We start from the raw sequence: 18,214 nt of genomic DNA, 5'->3' as shown, positions 1-18,214 counted from the left end.
GCTGGGCTAAAAAACTTGGTTAAAGCTGGCCCAATGCTCATGGAATAAACATTTGTTAAGGTCGTGATGACATTGCAGTATAACATAGTACAGAAGGGTTTAGAAACAGTTAATAAGCCACACTATTTTATATTGTGTCTTGAGAGAAAAATTAAATGGCTTTGTGGCACCTCTAAACATTGTTCAATTTTAACCAAATTTTGCACGTTAACTTCTTTTAGGCAATGTAAAAAAAAGGTAAAGTGGTTGTAACAAAATTCTAAAAAAAAATTTTCGGGACCACCCTACTAGTCAGTGGAGAGGAACCTCAGACAAGACATGCAAACACTATCAGCATACATACGGAAATGGAAGCTACAGCTCAGCAAGTCAAAGACAGTGTCGGCGGCCTTCCACCTTAACAACTGGGAGGCACAGCGTGAGATAAACATCAAATTGATGGTGAGCGCCTGCCCTACTGTGCCGAACCCACTTATCTCGGCATAACCCTGGACAGGTCACTCACGTACCGCCGACACTTGGAGTCACTGCGCAAAAAACAATCTACACGCGTCGCACTTTTGAGGCGATTGGCGGGTTCCGGTTGGGGAGTTGGTGCTAAAACTCTTCGTACAGCTACCCTAGCCCTTGTTCATTCCACCTCTGAATTGGCTACTGCGCACCAGTCTGGTGCCGTAGTTCTCACACCTACCACATCGATACCACCATCAACGATGCACTGCGTACTGTGACTGGATGCCTGCGTCCCACTCCGACGGACTACCTACCCATCCTAGCAGGCATCCAACCCCTTTGAGCTACCTCGTAAAGGAGCCACGACTTCTCTCGCTCGCCGTGCTCTGGACCCCGACCATCTCCTCCATGCAACATTCAAGCGACCACCACCTTCAAAGCAACGGCTGAAATCAAGACGCTCCTTTGTGCCTGCCGCACAACAACTACTTCAGAACAGAGAAGAACTTGGTTTAAGTGCGGAACACTGGATGAACCACATGTGGAACACGGAGTGGCAAAACCACACCTCCACGCTCCGTGACTTCATACCCGACGTCGATACCCGTCCACCAGGGATGTCCCTCACAAGGCTTGCGTGGGTCAGGCTTAACCGCCTGCGAACTGGCGATCGCAAAATGTTTAAAGTGTTTTGGTACAGTTCCAAATAATATTTAAACTTTAAATGACACAAACAAAATTGACGCTTCTACAATACAATTTTAAGTGAAAAGTAATTTACAGGGTAGATGGGGGAGGGAGGGGGTTTGGATGGAAATTTCAATTTTTTTTACCAAAGGTCTTAAGAATATACTGTTGTCACTTAGTCAGGGCAAAATTTAACTTTGAAAAAAGCCGATGAACCTTCCTTTTCTTATTTGCAGTTATCAAAGCAATTTATTTTACAATACAGTTGTTTATTTTGTAAAATGCCAATTGCTAAAAATTGTGAACTAAAATACACTAAAAAAGGCAAGTATAGGCCTACTTCCATAATTCCAAACACCGTTATGGTATATATTTGTATGTCGGCTAGAGTGGTTTTCATAGCAATTGTTAACTTACTTTCTATACTTTACTCACATAAGCATACCCTTGTCCAAGCTTTTCCATGGCATCACACTCATTATTCTGGTAATATTCTATAAGCAGAGGCATAGTTTTTCGTTTGATTTTATTATCAATGGAATAATCTTCACCGTTTTTATCTATCAAAAAATGTTTCACCGTTGTCCCATGTCGAACTGTAAAATATACAGTACTGTATTGTACTTGATTTTTTATTATCTTATTTAGACTGAAGTTTGGTGGTTTTGATTCAAATTAGATGAACTGAAACCCAATGCTTATTTTTGCTTACAAGCTTATCATAGGTATTTTTTTAAAAACACAACTAGATCTAGACATTCTTGATGGAGATTTATATGTTTTCTAACAGTTTAATCCCGGCAGTTTTACATACTCATACAAGCTGTGAAACATCAACTCAGGCCCGTCAATTTGATTGACGTTTTGAAGTTTTTCTCTAACTATTGAAGTGTTGCTGTCTTTAAATTACTCTATCTACAAGTGCCGTTACATGGAGAGATATCCATAAAATGCGTTGCTTAAGTGCACATCTGCAGGTATATTTACAAAGGTTTTCTATCTCGAAAACTGACCAATCAAAAGTCGCGTTAATTTACGACATTAGCGACGTCGCTAAATTGCACGAACAAGACCCATACGAGCAAGTACGTCAGCAGACCAGTCTGTGTTTCCAGCAGGTGGTAGGCTACCGTAGAAACCACTATACCAGCAATTACTGTACATAAGCTAGCTATGCAAAAAGAAAAATTAAAGCTGCAGCAACAACGCTACATTTTCCCAACGTAGCCGTAACGGAGAGACTCTACATTTGCGTCAGTCGTACTTTCGCTACTCTCCGATTTAAAGTGAAAAAAGATTAGGTTTTAAAACTTTTTATGAAACACTGGCGTGCTCAAACTAGCTATTAGTATAAGTTTAGGTCTAGGATAAAAGTAGCGCGTAGAAATAGCGTAGCCCGCGCTATTTTTTGTTCGAGTTGCGGTAGCAAGTTACTTTTTACTGACTGGTAGCGAGTAGCGGTAATGCAACTTTTTTGGTACACTGTAGCGGTAGCAACTTGCCGTGGACTTGTAGCGGTAGCGCACTTTCAAAGTAGCGGATGCCCACTTCTGCTGCTAGCTACTAACAGTTTTATTGACTATTAACTGCTAACAAATTACAATGACTTATTTTACTTTGATACTGATAGTTGTTTTATATGCGCTTTTCTTTATTTCAGTTTATGATCTGCTATGTAGCCTACCCAAGTTACGCTAGTAAAGTATAGAAGGCTTCATTACTACCTTGCCAACCTAACATACTAGCCTGTTAGACAGCGAGCAAACTACAAAGTCTTTTTCGAGATGTGAAGACGCAAAACAATTTAGCAAGTGCATTGACGTAACAAACCGATACGTTTTCTGATTGGTAAATTTTCCAGTTAGGACACAAAATAGGAAACCTTGTGTAAATATACCATCCGGAGAGCTGAACTAGCGCTGCCTGGTTATGCCGTGTCTTCGTTACAAAGTCAGACGCTTAAACAAAAAATCGTTCATTTGAAATCGTCATACCAAGTAACGACGGACAGTAGGGCACAACCTTTACGATACGATGTTATGTGAACTATTAAATATCGAGCTTTTGTGAGAGTATTTTCGATGATTTTTTTTCCAATAGTCGATAATCGTAAGCGTAAAATGGGTGAGATGCAACCTTGTGTAATGTAGGCTATTGGTGTGGTCTGCTGGAAATTGGGAAAATATTTCTATCTTTTTACTTTTCAAATAGCCAAAAAAGATTAGACATACTAAGAATAAGTGGGCCCTTAAACGAGCATAGACACTCTCTGTGGGAAAAATACAAGACATGGTTAACGCGGCCTTGATTATAATTCTTAAAGTTTGGTACTTTTTTTAAAGCAACTATTTATTTATCTCATAAAGACTCCTTAAAATCCAGTCTAGGAACCGTATAATTTTGGCAATGTAATTACCTGATAAAGCGAATTTTTGATTTTGACTGCCGCTGGCACGCACAAGAAATGTTGAAGTCGCTTCAGAAGATAGTAATAAATCTTCTGCCTCTCTTCGGCTAATTTTTCCGTAGAAATATCTAAAAAAAATACAAACTAACTTGCAATTATGAGAAGAAAGTGATATGTGTTGGAAAGTAATAAAAGCGTTCATTCATTCAAATAAAGGAATGTGTTTTGCTTATTCTACTCGATATTAGGCTAGCAAGTCTTAGATTCTAGGCTAATATTTGAATGCAGATTTTAAGTTAGCTGCTTGAGAATTTGGTTTCAATACAACATTTGTACATTATTTGAAGACATGTCTTGAAGAGTCCAGGTAAAACATTTGCTCGGTTGCAACAGTCTACAAGAAATATCATGGGTGATTGCTTCTATGCATTATGCAAAGAAAAAATTGAAACAAAACCTAAGTGAAGTTTTAAACTTACGGCTGAGCTTCAATAGACCCTTTTTTGGCAATGTAGTTGTATGGCACCTCTCCTTTAGTGTACGGTGGGTTCAAGAGTTGTGCATCTAACCAATTATCCTCCATGTTACCAAAAATTTGCATTTCATCACCTGCAAATTTATAATAATGTGATATATTTCTTTGTTAGTCTCAAATCGTACGATTTAGTTACATGTGTACAAGAAGATTGGAAGAAATAGACAATTTGTATTTAACCAATAAATTTAAGGCACTTGTGGAAATAAAACAAGTTTAACAAAGAGAAAAAAACATTGCTTTACTCAATCTGGTCGATTAAAATAAAATTAATTTTAGTAAAAATAACTTACCTATGTTAAAACTTAATTCGGATGATATCCTAGCTGTGTGGTTGTATAATGCCACAGCTATCCAAACATTTTCATAGATTCCATCATCAACATTTCTTTTATGCTGCGCATTTTCCTCACTTGCCAATCTTGAAAAACGGTAGTGGTTGATGCGAGAGTTTCCGGTATCTTTTTCTGAATATAAAAAATATTTTGCCTTTTTTGCTGCTTTTAACTTTCTAACTTCCAACACAATAGTATCTTTATTCCGTTTAAAGAAGAGCTGTCGAGTCGAGAATGAAATAGCCTGCACGACTTCGACTGCGATTTTTCAACTTATAACTGGCCGGTTCCAATTTGTCAGTGTTTTTCATTTAATTTCATTTAAGTTGTTGTGGAAATTGAAACAACTTTCACAAAAACTGACAAGTTTTAAAGGGCAATATGGAAGACAGTAGTAGGGAAAGAGGAGATCGATATCTGCTGGCAGTACGAAAAAGCAGTACCTGGCAGTACGAAAAACCTGGCAGTACGAAAAACCTGGCAGTACGAAAAACCTGGCAGTACGAAAAACCTGGCAGTGCTAAAAAGCAGAGCCTTGGCAGAGCAGTCTGGCAGAGCCTTGGCAGAGTCTTGGCAGAGCAGGGCAGAGCCTTGGCAGAGCAGTCTGGCAGAGTCTTAGCCTCTGTCCTGGCAGTATTTCTTGTTTGTTTATTTTATGAGAAAAGCAGTGCTCTGGCACTGCCCTGGTAGTTGTCTTGTTTGTTTATTTTATGAGGAAAACAGCCCCCTTACAATGCTACGACTGGCAGTACAGAGCAAGAAATAGTGTGACAAAGCAGTGAAAGCTGAGTATTGTTTCTTGTTTGTTTATTTAATGCAAAATTGTTATTATTTATTTCTTGTTTGTTTATTTTATGAGGAAAACAACCCCCTTACAATGCTACGACTGGCAGTACAGAGCAAGAAGTAGTGTGACAAAGCAGTGAAAGCTGAGTATTGTTTCTTGTTTGTTTATTTTATGTGAAGTTGATATTATTTCTTATTTGTTTATTTTATGCGAAATTGTTATTATTTATTTCTTGTTTGTTTTATTTTGTGAGAAAAACAACTCCTTACAATGCTACGACTGGCAGTACAGAGCAAGAACTAGTGTGGCAAAGCAGTGAAAACTGGGTATTATTTCTTGTTTGTTTATTTTGTGTGAAGTTGATATTATTTCTTGTTTGTTTTATTTTATGCGAAATTGTTATTATTTATTTCTTGTTTGTTTATTTTATGATGAAAAAAGTCCCCTTACAATGGTACATCTGCCAGTACAGAGCAAGAAGCAGTGTAAAAAAACAGTGAAAGCTGGGTATGATTTCTTGTTTGTTTATTTTATGTGAAATTTATATTATTTCTTATTGGTTTATATGATGAGACAAGCTGAGTCCTAACAGAGCAAGAGTCCTGACAATGTCCTTAGCGTCTGGTAGCAGTGTAGAAAAGTAGTAAAAGCTGAGTATTATTTCTTGTTTGTGTATTTTATGTGAAATTGAAATGATTTATATCTTGTTTGTTTTATTTAAGCAGGGTAACTAAACAGAGCAGTGTAGCCAAGCAGAGCGGTGTAGCCAAACAGAGCAGTGCAGCCAAACAAAGCAGTGCCTTAAAAGCTGAGCAACGACATTATATTAGTTCCACCGCGTCATCGTTCATCGGTGTCACAACCATTGCGTAATCTTAATTCGTCTGGATAAATGAAAAAAGAAGTTGGTACTTTCCCTACTCATAATTTTGTAGGAAATTTGTTGTTAATTACTTCCTTGCCTAGGTATGTTCACAGTTGCCTCAAATTATATTACAATATTGATTTTAATTCATACTCTTTAACCTTAGAAGATTAGTTGAACTAAAGTTTTATTTTAGTTTCATAAGAAAAAAAAAAAAAAAAAATTATCATCTAAGGTACATTTGTTAGGTAACAGCTTTTTGGTTGGTTTAAGTTTATCGTAATCCAAGGTTTTAAAGGATTCCTTAGTCACTTATCATTTAGTTTTGGGATTCATTGTTATCTGTAACCTTTCGCAGTTGCCTCAAATTATATTACAATATTGATTTTAATTCATACTCTTTAACCTTAGAAGATTAGTTGAACTAAAGTTTTATTTTAGTTTCATAAAAAAAAATCATCATCTAAGGTACATTTGTTAGTTAACAGCTTTTTGATTGGTTTAAGTTTATCGTAATCCAAGGTTTTAAAGGGTTCCTTTGTCACTTATCATTTAGTTTTGGGATCCATTATTATCTGTAACCTTTCGCAGTTGCCTCAAATTATATTACAATACTGATTTTAATTCATACTCTTTAACCTTAGAAGATTAGTTGAACTAAAGTTTTATTTTAGTTTCATAAAAAAATCATCATCTAAGGTACATTTGTTAGGTAACAGGTTTTTGGTTGGTTTAAGTTTACCGTAATCCAAGGTTTTAAAGGGTTCCTTTGTCACTTATCATTTAGTTTTGGGATCCATTATTATCTGTAACCTTTCGCAGTTGCCTCGAACTATATTACAATACTGATTTTAATTCATACTCTTTAACCTTAGAAGATTAGTTGAACTAAAGTTTTATTTTAGTTTCATAAAAAAATTATCATCTAAGGTACATTTGTTAGGTAACAGCTTTTTGGTTGGTTTAAGTTTATCGTAATCCAAGGTTTTAAAGGATTCCTTAGTCACTTATCATTTAGTTTTGGGATTCATTGTTATCTGTAACCTTTCGCAGTTGCCACAAACTATATTGCAACTCTGATATTAATTCATACTCTTTAATTTTTATCCCTCTATATTCAACAGTTTAACCCAAAGACTTAACAAATCCTATATTCTTTCTAGTCTGGTCAGTTATGCACATTTCGGTGCAAACTTGGGTAGACATTTTTCACCTATATTTTCGAGTTCCTTAGGTGCAGTAGATGTAAAAACCGTCTGGAGCCCAAAAATTTTGGGGGTGGAAGGTGCCCAAACGGCTACTCCCACTTTTGGGGCTACAAGACAATGAAGCGCATACAAGAAAATGTCAAAATATTTTAAATCATAGCATGTGGGTGATCAATTTGAGGTAATTTGGCCCAAAAAATCGTTTGAAAGCACCTATTTCCATCTAAAATCATCACATAGCCAGTTATTTACATAAAAATAGCAAAAAATTGCAAAAACAAAAAAAAAAAAAAACAGTCAAAAAGAACAATATTTAGCAAATAGTTAGTTGGTTACCGTACCGTATACAGTTGTTGTTTGATTTACTCAATGAAATAATATACCCAAGCAGACAGCCTCTCCTAAATGATTGTACGCAGCATTGATGGAGATGGTCTGCCTGTGTTTTCCGGAGCCAAAGTCGACAGTTCGTGGGGTGTTGGCATTCCAATCAATAAACTGCTTCATGAAAGCAAGGAGGATGATAATTGCATCTGTATCCACAGTCCATACACATAGTGTTGGCAAACCACTTTGCAACATATCCTTAATGTGGCAAACAATCCTGTTATCAGCCTCTTCTAAAGCCAGGTGATCACTATTGCTTGTATCATAATCGCCAAAATTGGCTCAAACACTACTAACGCTAGTGATGCAAAAGTCTTTTTGCCATGACCAATGATGCTCCTTGCTGATGTCAGCAATAAGTTGGTTCAATCTCGTTTGTTTGCCGAGTTCTGGGCTAGTGTCCGACCCACGTTGTTTCCTTGTAATGCTCTTTATGCTTAAGGCGTGGTGGTGGTATTGGTCTGCAATCAAGTCAATTCTGTTTTCCACAAGCTTTTCTGCTATGCTGGCTCTGGCTCTTTTCTCCTTATTTAAGGTCGGCAGCAGTGGCCGAGTGGTTAGCGCGTTGGACTCGCAATCGATAGCCTGCATGTTTGACTCCAGCCACCCGCACTTGCTGTTGTTTCTCTGGGCAAGTAACTTTACGATAATTGCCTCAACCCAGTGATTGATTTCGAGTAATGAGGAGTACCAAATTTAAGTCATAAGTAGAGTAGACAACCGGAAACAGACATTGTCGTCGGCTGCAGCGTGGGTCAAGTGTATGTCGGAAGGCGTACACCGATGCATAGCTCTCAAGTTTGCTTTCCCGCAATGCAGGATAAAGATAAGAAGAAAAAAAATAAAAAGAAGACCATTACTGCAAATTCCTCAAATGTAGAATTCTTTTCCACGGTAGCAGCCTTGGCTCGAATGATGACAGAAAGGTCAACCACAAGCCTATCTGCCGTTTTTGGATAAGTGGCTGACTTAATTGTCAAGCAATCAATGATCCTTGATTTTTGGTAGTGATATAGTAAGCCATCTTTGGTTGCCAGGCACTCTGGTAATCCTTAAAATACAGACAGAATTGTGCGCATATTACGAAATACTTTCAATTAATTTGCTGGCTAACAATAAAACTAAACTACAGAAAAAGTAGACATGAAAAATTATAAAAGGCCTTCTTTCAAGCCTGTAAATTCAAAGCAAAAAACATCCATGACAAGTTCTTTCTTGTTCCAACAGGCATCACAAAGCTTGTTCATCATTGCAGGATTAAACATCATTGTGGAGCATTCTATTTGAATTTTCCCAGCAGTGCTTGGCAACTTCAAAGCGTTCTTTCTGATTGGTGTTTTTATTACATCATCTGTCCTTTCAACAAAACGGGTCTTCTTGAATTTGTTGTACTGTGCCCAAGTCAAAGATTTTCTTACAATCAACAGTAAGCTCTATTGAAAAAATGGCCGACAAATTCAGCTTTGTAAACTGTTGTTGACTGCTGAATGGGTTAATGTGAAGCTTTTTGTATAGCTTTTTACAGTCCTGCACAAACTGCTCGATAAATGCCGCTGAACAATTGAACATTCTTTGTGTTGCTTGGCCATATTCTTACCATCGACTTTCTCCAGGTAGTGAAGCATCTCTGGAAGACATATCTCGATCTTGCGTAGAAAGTCTAGACTCTAGACCAGTGGTTCCCAACCTTTTTGACCTTGCGGCACCCTATTAAAGAGATAAATAGTTTGCGGCACCCTGGCAAAACTGGGTCAATTTTATGAGATTTCTGTATTTCAAATAACTGTATGAAATAACACAGAATGAGTTGTACAGTATAGCGCGGGTAAATAAATGTATTTATTTAAAAGTTAGTGTGAAATTTGGGCTTGACTTCTTGCACAAAGTCCCTGAATATCTCGAGACACATTCGACAAAGCCACCCACATTTCTTCCTCGACTACTGTATAAGCTGTCGTTCTTGTTTTTTAGTTTTAATGTTCGTTTGTACGGAAAATCCACTACTTTGGAGACCCAATTGTAATCGCAAAGCAATTCACAAAATATATTCATAAGTATAAAGAACAAATCAATTATAACTTAGCCTTTTCTCGATTAGCTATGTAGGCTATCGTGTTTGTATGCGCAGGTATCCCCCACGCAAAAGTTTCTATTTTATAATGGTTCCCAAACAATCGTAAAATTTTATAATCGTGCTGGGTCACACAATCCGATAATCCATCACTGCAATCTGACTTTGTGCACCGTAAAACGCAAAATAAAATCATGAAACCTGGCAATGATGATGCGTTTTAAACGTTTTTATGGAAAAAAACAGCAACGAGTCAAAATCTGTTTCACGCTGTTTTTCCTGGGCGAGAAAACAAAGGCTTACCGTGGATTAGAGTTAGAATAAACAAATAAATTCCACACTTAACGGGTTAAAGTTAAAATAAAGAATGGGCCGCAGTATTGCAATATCTCGCGGCACCCTTGAGCATTACAATTGGCACCCCAGGGTGCCGCGGCACCCCGGTTGGGAACCACTGCTCTAGACCTTCCTTGTTGACCAGATCGATATATCCTCCTTGGGATGTTTTTACTTGTTTGTTGTTTTGCTCGTGGCACGGGTCAAACGCTACTTTGGAGAATTGCTCTCGCACAGAATTTGCAACAGAGTGACCAGCCATAAAGTGTTCAAACAATGGACTGTGTAACACTTGGATTTCCTTTAAGTCTTGTATGAAGACTGACGACCACCGAGCATAGTTGATGTGATCCAATGCAAAAAATAGAGGTATTAATTCTTCCATTGTACCTATGAAAAGTGGAAGGTTAGCCTCTCGCAAGGATCCCACGTATAGTAGAACTGTTTTTTGATTTGTAGAATGCTGAACCAATACTTGAACATTGTACTTTCATTACTTTTAGACAGCCAATCTTGGAATGATTATTGTCCGTCTTCATGTTCTGATAGTTCATAAGCATCCTTTAAAAGTTTTTTCAAGCATACTGCTGTCACTTGCAAAGTGTATCTTACTTTTTTAATGTGGTTCGCATGACATAGGCTACGGCATTGACCAATCTGACAGTATGTAAAGCAGTCGAGTTGATAATCGTATCAAGACCAGTGCCTTTCAGCAGCTGTTCTACACCTACACAGAGTAGAGCTGTATGTTCAATATGCAATCCACCCAGGAAACAAAATTTATCGTCTTTGAACTGGTTTGTGTATAACCACTGTATCTGTTTATTCATTGCGTACAGCGGTTGATCTGAACAACCAGCACTTCAACAGTGACCTGGCCTGGATTCAGATATGCTGTATAATCTTTGGCAATGCTCATAATGTGCAGTTGCAGATCCCAGCTATGACTCACGTGGTCAATTATTGGAAGAATGCTATTCATTGTTGTGATGTTTGCAGTTTGATCTGTTGCTTTAATTGTATGGTATGCAAACCATGAAGGAGAAGTACAGGTATTGTAATCTTCTTCTTCCCTTTGCGTTGCAGTAACTGCTGACAGCATCCAGTCATCTTTTTCCCAGCTTTGTTGTAGGAGTACCAGTTGAATGTTTTCTTTAAATGATTCTTCAAAGTCATGCATAGTGTATTGGGGGCGTTGTGCATGTTTAGGCAGATTTGCAAGTGATGCAATGAGGAATGTATCATGCGAACATGTGTTATTTGACTTCAGTTGGTGTACCTCGTCTGTGGCCATGTCTGCATACTTTCTTTTGACCCGCTGTTCACCTTGATCATTATGCAATTGAAACGGATGTTCCATGCAGGTGATGACTGATGAGTTGCAGCAGAACTGGAGCTGTTTTGGTCGATGTTGTCATCAACTACCACAGTAAATACACCATGTCGAAGGGCAGTTTGCAATACTCTTCCACCTGATCTGCAGTAAAGGTCTTTTACTGTAACTGAGAGTTCTTCAATGAAGCGAAGAGTGCTATAGTAAGATAAGGTTATCCCATGATGGAGCAAGGCTTGCATCAAGTTTTTAGACCTAACCATAGAGTACAACTTAATTGATCGTAAGGTGGCAGTTGATAAAACCAGCCTTGTCCTTTGTGCGTCCATGAGACAGCTGTGACTGAGTTGCAGGGGTGCGACAGGGACGAGTGAAAGTTTTGGTGTTCTTTACAATCAACCCAAATATAGTTTGATAAGGCAAACAAATTTTGTCATATTCTGGCAGCTTCTGACGAATTATTATAACCAGGATAGTGAAATGATTAAAATGGTGAAACAACGTTGACAACTGTCGTACAATTACACTTGAAGCAAGTCAGAACCACAAAACTGATAGCTTGTTTATTCTAACACTAATCAGTTTTGCTAGCCTATTGGATAATTCTAACACTGTCTGGTTTGTACCAATATTCGGTCATATTATAGGAGACAAACAGAAGATTTACCGTACCGTACTGAAACTCAAAAAGATTAAAACTGTTGCAATGGTGTGTCTATTGACTGAGTAGCCTAAAGGGAAGTCAAACTTTTCTATTCCCTGCTGGGTATAGACTAAAAGAAAAGAAGAAGCCAATTTTTCTATTCCCTGTAGGGAATAGTATAGTTGGATTTCTCTTTGTGACAGACCAATCACAATGTTTCTCGAAGACTGACTGATTGCTTAACAATCCTACTCTTAAAACTCAAAAGTTGATCTGTCTGGTGCAAATGCAATTCAAAACTAAATTCGCATCTCTTTCACTGCCCAGGTTACTGTGAACCTGCCTCCCGCTTTCACGTATTAGCACAAAGCCTACACAAAAACGGTCATTTTATCCATACGGTTTTAGTGTTTTGGACAACTATTGTCCATTATCTGGTTCAATGATTGTTTTAGGTTAAAACTTATGCTTCCAAACAATTTTTCAGGCCAAATTACCCCCAAACAAGTACTCATATGCTATATTAAAAAAATAAAACAATTTTTCTACATGCGCTCTAGCCATCACTACCCCCCAAATGGGAGCGCCATTTTGGGGACCTTCCACCCCCGAAATTTTCGGGCTCCAGACGGATTTTGAGTCTATGGTGTCCAAGGAACTTGAAAATGCATATGAAAAATGTCTACCTAAATTTGCACAAAACAGCCCTAAAACGTGCATAACTGACCAGACTATTCATCTTGTTTTAGTTTTATACTTGTATTGGTAAACCTCCATTAGGTCTTCGTTTAGTGAAGGTTAGCGCAACAACGGCTTTCGTTAAAAGCTTGATACCAATTGTTTGTAACTGTAGTAAACCCTGAAATTGTTACAACCCAAGGTTTGCAAAAGTGATAAATTTGTCGCAATGACGTAAGTTTAAGTTTGTAGTTTTATTTGTATTGTTGAAAATAACTTTTTTTGTCTTACTGTATGATGCTAACAACAACTAAGCACTGACATGATAATATAACAACACGACTTGGTAAACGATCACTCTCTTTTACAATAGCACCTATAGCCTCCAAGACATTTTGTTTTTTGTAAGAACACGCAATCACACCAACAAAACATACCATAAGTCTACAAAAATTCATGTATTCTGAGTTGATTTTTTTTTTTTCTTATGAAGTTGTTCGGTTCAGATTTTGTAAGATACTTACCTATCAAGTGTCCTCAGGTGTGATTCTACATGAGGTGATCACAAGAGATGTGTTTGAAATTATCAGGTGAGACACTATCGATCTATGACATACTCAAGTGATTGTTACCAATAGGGTTTTTAGATAAACTTCTGAGTGTTGTAGTCATTTCAAGTTTTATTTTAAATTATTTGTAATGATAAAGAGACAAGATTTTCTAAATATGAGAAACAAACGCAAGTGTAGACAATCCCTTTTGCATAAAGAACCACACAAATGAACACCTATCACAAGTCACATATAATGCTTTTATAATGATGATCAAAACAATCAATTTTTAGCACAAGGTTTACAACGCATGATTTGACAAGTGGACGACTTTATAACAACTGCAAGTTTACTTTTGGTGACAGAGCACAGAGTACGTGTCCTTAATTAAATTTTCTTTACAAATTTATAAGAAATTTTATAAGTTTTAGTCTGTAATTTTATTGAGTAGACCTTTATAAGTTTTAGTTTGCGATTTTGTAAAACAAAAGATGAAATGTGCGGGCATATGTTGAGAGGATCGTTAGACCAGATGCATCGATTGGTTGTTGAAGGTAGGGTAGAAACAGAAAGGTCCAGGGAAAAAGAGACGAACATGGAGAGCTGTTGTACAGTGTACACCTTGTCAAGCATGGAGAAGCTAAAAGAATAACATAGGTACTAACAACTGAAAGTTTCTTTTTTGTAACAAAACACATATTGTCCTTTGCTTCAGTTTCTCTTTTAGTTAAATTTTGTAGAATAAAATATGAAATTTAAAAGACATATCTTGAGACCATTGTCAGATCAGGTACATCAATTGTTTGTTGGAGGTAAGGTGAACAAAAAGATGCAAGGGAAAACGGAGACGAACTTGGAGAGGTGTTGTACAAATGTGAGCTGACTTGTCAAGCATCGAGAAGCAAAAAGAATAACAAAGGTACTAACAACTGAAAGTTTTTTGTTTTTTTTCAGTTCAATTTTGTGAAACAAAAGATGAAATGTGCGGGCATATGTTGAGAGGATCGTTAGACCAGATGCATCAATTGGTTGTTGAGGTAGGGTAGAAACAGAAAGGTTCAGGGAAAAAGAGACGAACATGAAGAGCTGTTGTACAGTGTACACCTTGTCAAGCATGGAGAAGCTAAAAGAATAACATAGGTACTAACAACTGAAAGTTTCTGTTTTGTAACAAAACACATATTGTCCTTTGCTTCAGTTTATCTTTTAGTTCAATTTTGCAGAATAAAAAATGAAATTTAAAAGACATATCTTGAGACCATTGTCAGATCAGGTACATCAATTGTTTGTTGAAGGTAAGGTGAACCAAAAAGATGCAAGGGAAAACGGAGACGAACTTGGACAGGTGTTGTACAAATGTGAGCTGACTTGTCAAACATCGAGAAGCAAAAAGAATAACAAAGGTACTAACAACTGAAAGTTTTTTGTTTTTTTTCAGTTCAATTTTGTGAAACAAAAGATGAAATTTGGGAGACATGTTGAGACGATTGTCAGACATCACTTGGGTGTTGAAGGTAAGGTCGTCGTCATCGTTCGTATGAAGCAAAAAGTTTGTGGTCGGTCGAAAGGAAGGACTTGGAGCCAACTTTTCGTCAGATCGTCAAGTGTACGGATGACTGTTATTCCGTTGGGAGGGGAATAGATGAGACGCCTAAAGATGATGTGGTTGGCTGTTTGTTCCGTGGCACTGCGCTAACACACAGCAGAGTCCCTCATACCCCAGGGTGTCAAGCAAGCATTGAAGTGCCAACTCCCGTTCTTAATCGTAAGGCAAGGTGAACGAAAAAGATGCAAGGGAAAACGGAGACGAACTCGGAGAGGTGTTGTACAACTTGTCAAGCATCGAGAAGCAAAAAGAATAGCGTAGGAACTAACAGCTAGAAGTTTCTGTTTTATAGCAAAGCACAGAGTTGTCCTCCAAATATATTTTCGTTTCTAAATTTATAAGAAATTTTATAAGTTTTAATTTGCGATTTTGTAAAATAAAAGATGAAATTTACGGACATATTTTGAGAGGATAGTCAGGCCAGCTACATCAATTGGTTGTTGAAGGTGTGGTGGAGGAAAAAAGATGCAAGGGAAAACGGAGACGAACTTGGAGAGATGTTATACACCAGTGACTGACTTGTCAAACATCGAGAAGCAAAAAAAAAAAAATAATAATAGTACAAACGTGACATGTGGAAGCAAGTGACAACCAACCTTCGGTTCAAAGACGACACATCACGATGGAAAGTGATAACAAGGTTTATTAAATAGACTGGACAACGAGGGGGTATAAGGTGTCGGTCTTAAAAACCAATTGGTTAACGTCCGCGTGGATTCGAATCTCACATCCAACATTGATGACCATTCTCTTTCACTTCATTTAAAAAACTTTTATTTTTAAAAAGCTTGAAATAATGCTTTATTACGAAGATAAAACGGTTAAAGAATTTTGCTTCCAAGTTTCATTATTTAAGAATATTGTGCCCAATATATCTAACTTACAAATCCACTTAAAGCAAAATGTAATACCGGTACCAATAAAATTTAGAAAAAGCTTATACATGTCATTAATTACAGATCACAAGATATTTTATGAAAGTGCGGATTTACCTCACGTTAGCTTTCAATAAGAACAGTCCCCACACCACTCATAGGTTACCTTTCATTCATGTTGGCTATATATCAAATGATATCTTACGCATACAAAGAAAACTTAAGAAGAAACTAACATGAGTAAAATTACCAATGTTTATAGAAAGCGATACGAAACCGATAAAATTATAGTTGTCATACGAAAATTAACGACTTGCTTTTAAACTTTTGTCCGATAATAGGCTATGTCTTTGGCAACCCTTTTGTAACCGTAATTATTTTGAGTTTTTATGATTGTAGCAGTATTAATCTATCTTTTGTTTGAAAATGTCGGATGAAAAGACTCAGTTTAAAATGGTGTACGATACCCATATACCTTTCAAATAACTTTCTTAAGTTTTATTATATTTATTCTTCAGGGTATCAACGTTAAACTTGACAACAATTTCGGTCTACACGTTAATTGTATTTCATTTGCAAATAATAACAAAAAATAATTGTTAAGCAAAAAATAAACCTTCCTCATTCTTCTCCGATCATAAAGCATCATCTGTATACTGTTACACTCGACACAATCTACTTTTTTGAAACAAGTCTGAACATGCTTTGTATTTGCATTGATTGCAACATTGTTTCAACTTTATGCTGTAACAAGGTTTTTTAGATTTCGATAAATGTCACGTATTTACACCATGGAAAGGATCATTTTTTTTTAATGTCACTGTATTCTTTGGTGACTATTTTAATCTTTTTGTGTAACTTTAAATTGTTAAACTTGTTGAATGATCAGCTTGTGTGAATGAAAATACGAACTGGTTACAATACACTTGTTTTACTTAAGTAAAATTTTGTCTTCCTAAAATTTTAGACATAGTTGTCAGTAGCATTTAAATGTTCCAACGCTTTAAAACAACCGCAATGTACTTTTTCCACTTTCAACTCTATCCTTATTTTCTGTATGAAGAGACGGAATTTCTTCATAAAGTTGTATATTTTAGTAAAGAGACCAAAAGGCAACCAACCAAATGTTCAAAAAACTATAATATATATATAGTATATTGATATGTATATATATATATATATATATATATAGATATATGTATATTATACTATATAGATATTACTATATTTCATAGGAATAGGTATAATATGAATATATATTTTATATAAGTTTTAATATATTTTATTATATATCATAAATAGCTATAATTTTATAGGATAACCTAGTTATAATAACTGTTTTTTGAACATTTAGTTGGCTGTCTTTTGGTCTCTTTACTAAAATATACAACTTTATGAAGAAATTCCGTCTCTTCATACAGAAAATAAGGATAGAGTTGAAAGTGGAAAAAGTACATTGCGGTTGTTTTAAAGCGTTGGAACATTTAAATGCTACTGACAACTATGTCTAAAATTTTAGGAAGACAAAATTTTACTTAAGTAAAACAAGTGTATTGTAACCAGTTCGTATTTTCATTCACACAAGCTGATCATTCAACAAGTTTAACAATTTAAAGTTACACAAAAAGATTAAAATAGTCACCAAAGAATACAGTGACATTAAAAAAAAATGATCCTTTCCATGGTGTAAATACGTGACATTTATCGAAATCTAAAAAACCTTGTTACAGCATAAAGTTGAAACAATGTTGCAATCAATGCAAATACAAAGCATGTTCAGACTTGTTTCAAAAAAGTAGATTGTGTCGAGTGTAACAGTATACAGATGATGCTTTATGATCGGAGAAGAATGAGGAAGGTTTATTTTTTGCTTAACAATTATTTTTTGTTATTATTTGCAAATGAAATACAATTAATGTGTAGACCGAAATTGTTGTCAAGTTTAACGTTGATACCCTGAAGAATAAATATAATAAAACTTAAGAAAGTTATTTGAAAGGTATATGGGTATCGTACACCATTTTAAACTGAGTCTTTTCATCCGACATTTTCAAACAAAAGATAGATTAATACTGCTACAATCATAAAAACTCAAAATAATTACGGTTACAAAAGGGTTGCCAAAGACATAGCCTATTATCGGACAAAAGTTTAAGAGCAAGTCGTTAATTTTCGTATGACAACTATAATTTTATCGGTTTCGTATCGCTTTCTATAAACATTGGTAATTTTAATCATGTTAGTTTCTTCTTAAGTTTTCTTTGTATGCGTAAGATATCATTTGATATATAGCCAACATGAATGAAAGGTAACCTATGAGTGGTGTGGGGACTGTTCTTATTGAAAGCTAACGTGAGGTAAATCCGCACTTTCATAAAATATCTTGTGATCTGTAATTAATGACATGTATAAGCTTTCTCTAAATTTTATTGGTACCGGTATTACATTTTGCTTTAA

The 18,214-nt window shown here is 36.2% G+C and overlaps 1 protein-coding gene across 1 annotated transcript in view; it reads right to left on the bottom strand.

Annotated features, from left to right (window-relative positions):
- Positions 1-1,560: 1,560 nt before the first annotated feature.
- Positions 1,561-18,214, bottom strand: part of LOC145788362 (uncharacterized) — a 40,769-nt gene continuing 24,115 nt past the window's right edge. Inside the window, exons 3-6 of the mRNA XM_082600136.1 lie at positions 4,376-4,549; positions 4,027-4,156; positions 3,557-3,675; positions 1,561-1,700 (exon numbers count right to left, since the gene is read on the bottom strand). Coding sequence (XP_082456262.1) covers positions 1,561-1,700; positions 3,557-3,675; positions 4,027-4,156; positions 4,376-4,549 — 563 coding nt within the window. The remainder of the gene's footprint in view (positions 1,701-3,556; positions 3,676-4,026; positions 4,157-4,375; positions 4,550-18,214) is intronic.

Source organism: Aplidium turbinatum, chromosome 2 (assembly GCF_918807975.1).
Source record: "Aplidium turbinatum chromosome 2, kaAplTurb1.1, whole genome shotgun sequence".
Classification (NCBI taxonomy): Eukaryota; Metazoa; Chordata; class Ascidiacea; order Aplousobranchia; family Polyclinidae; genus Aplidium; species Aplidium turbinatum.
The sequence above is the reverse complement of the archived record's forward strand: the minus strand, read 5'-3'. Positions and strand labels throughout refer to the sequence as shown.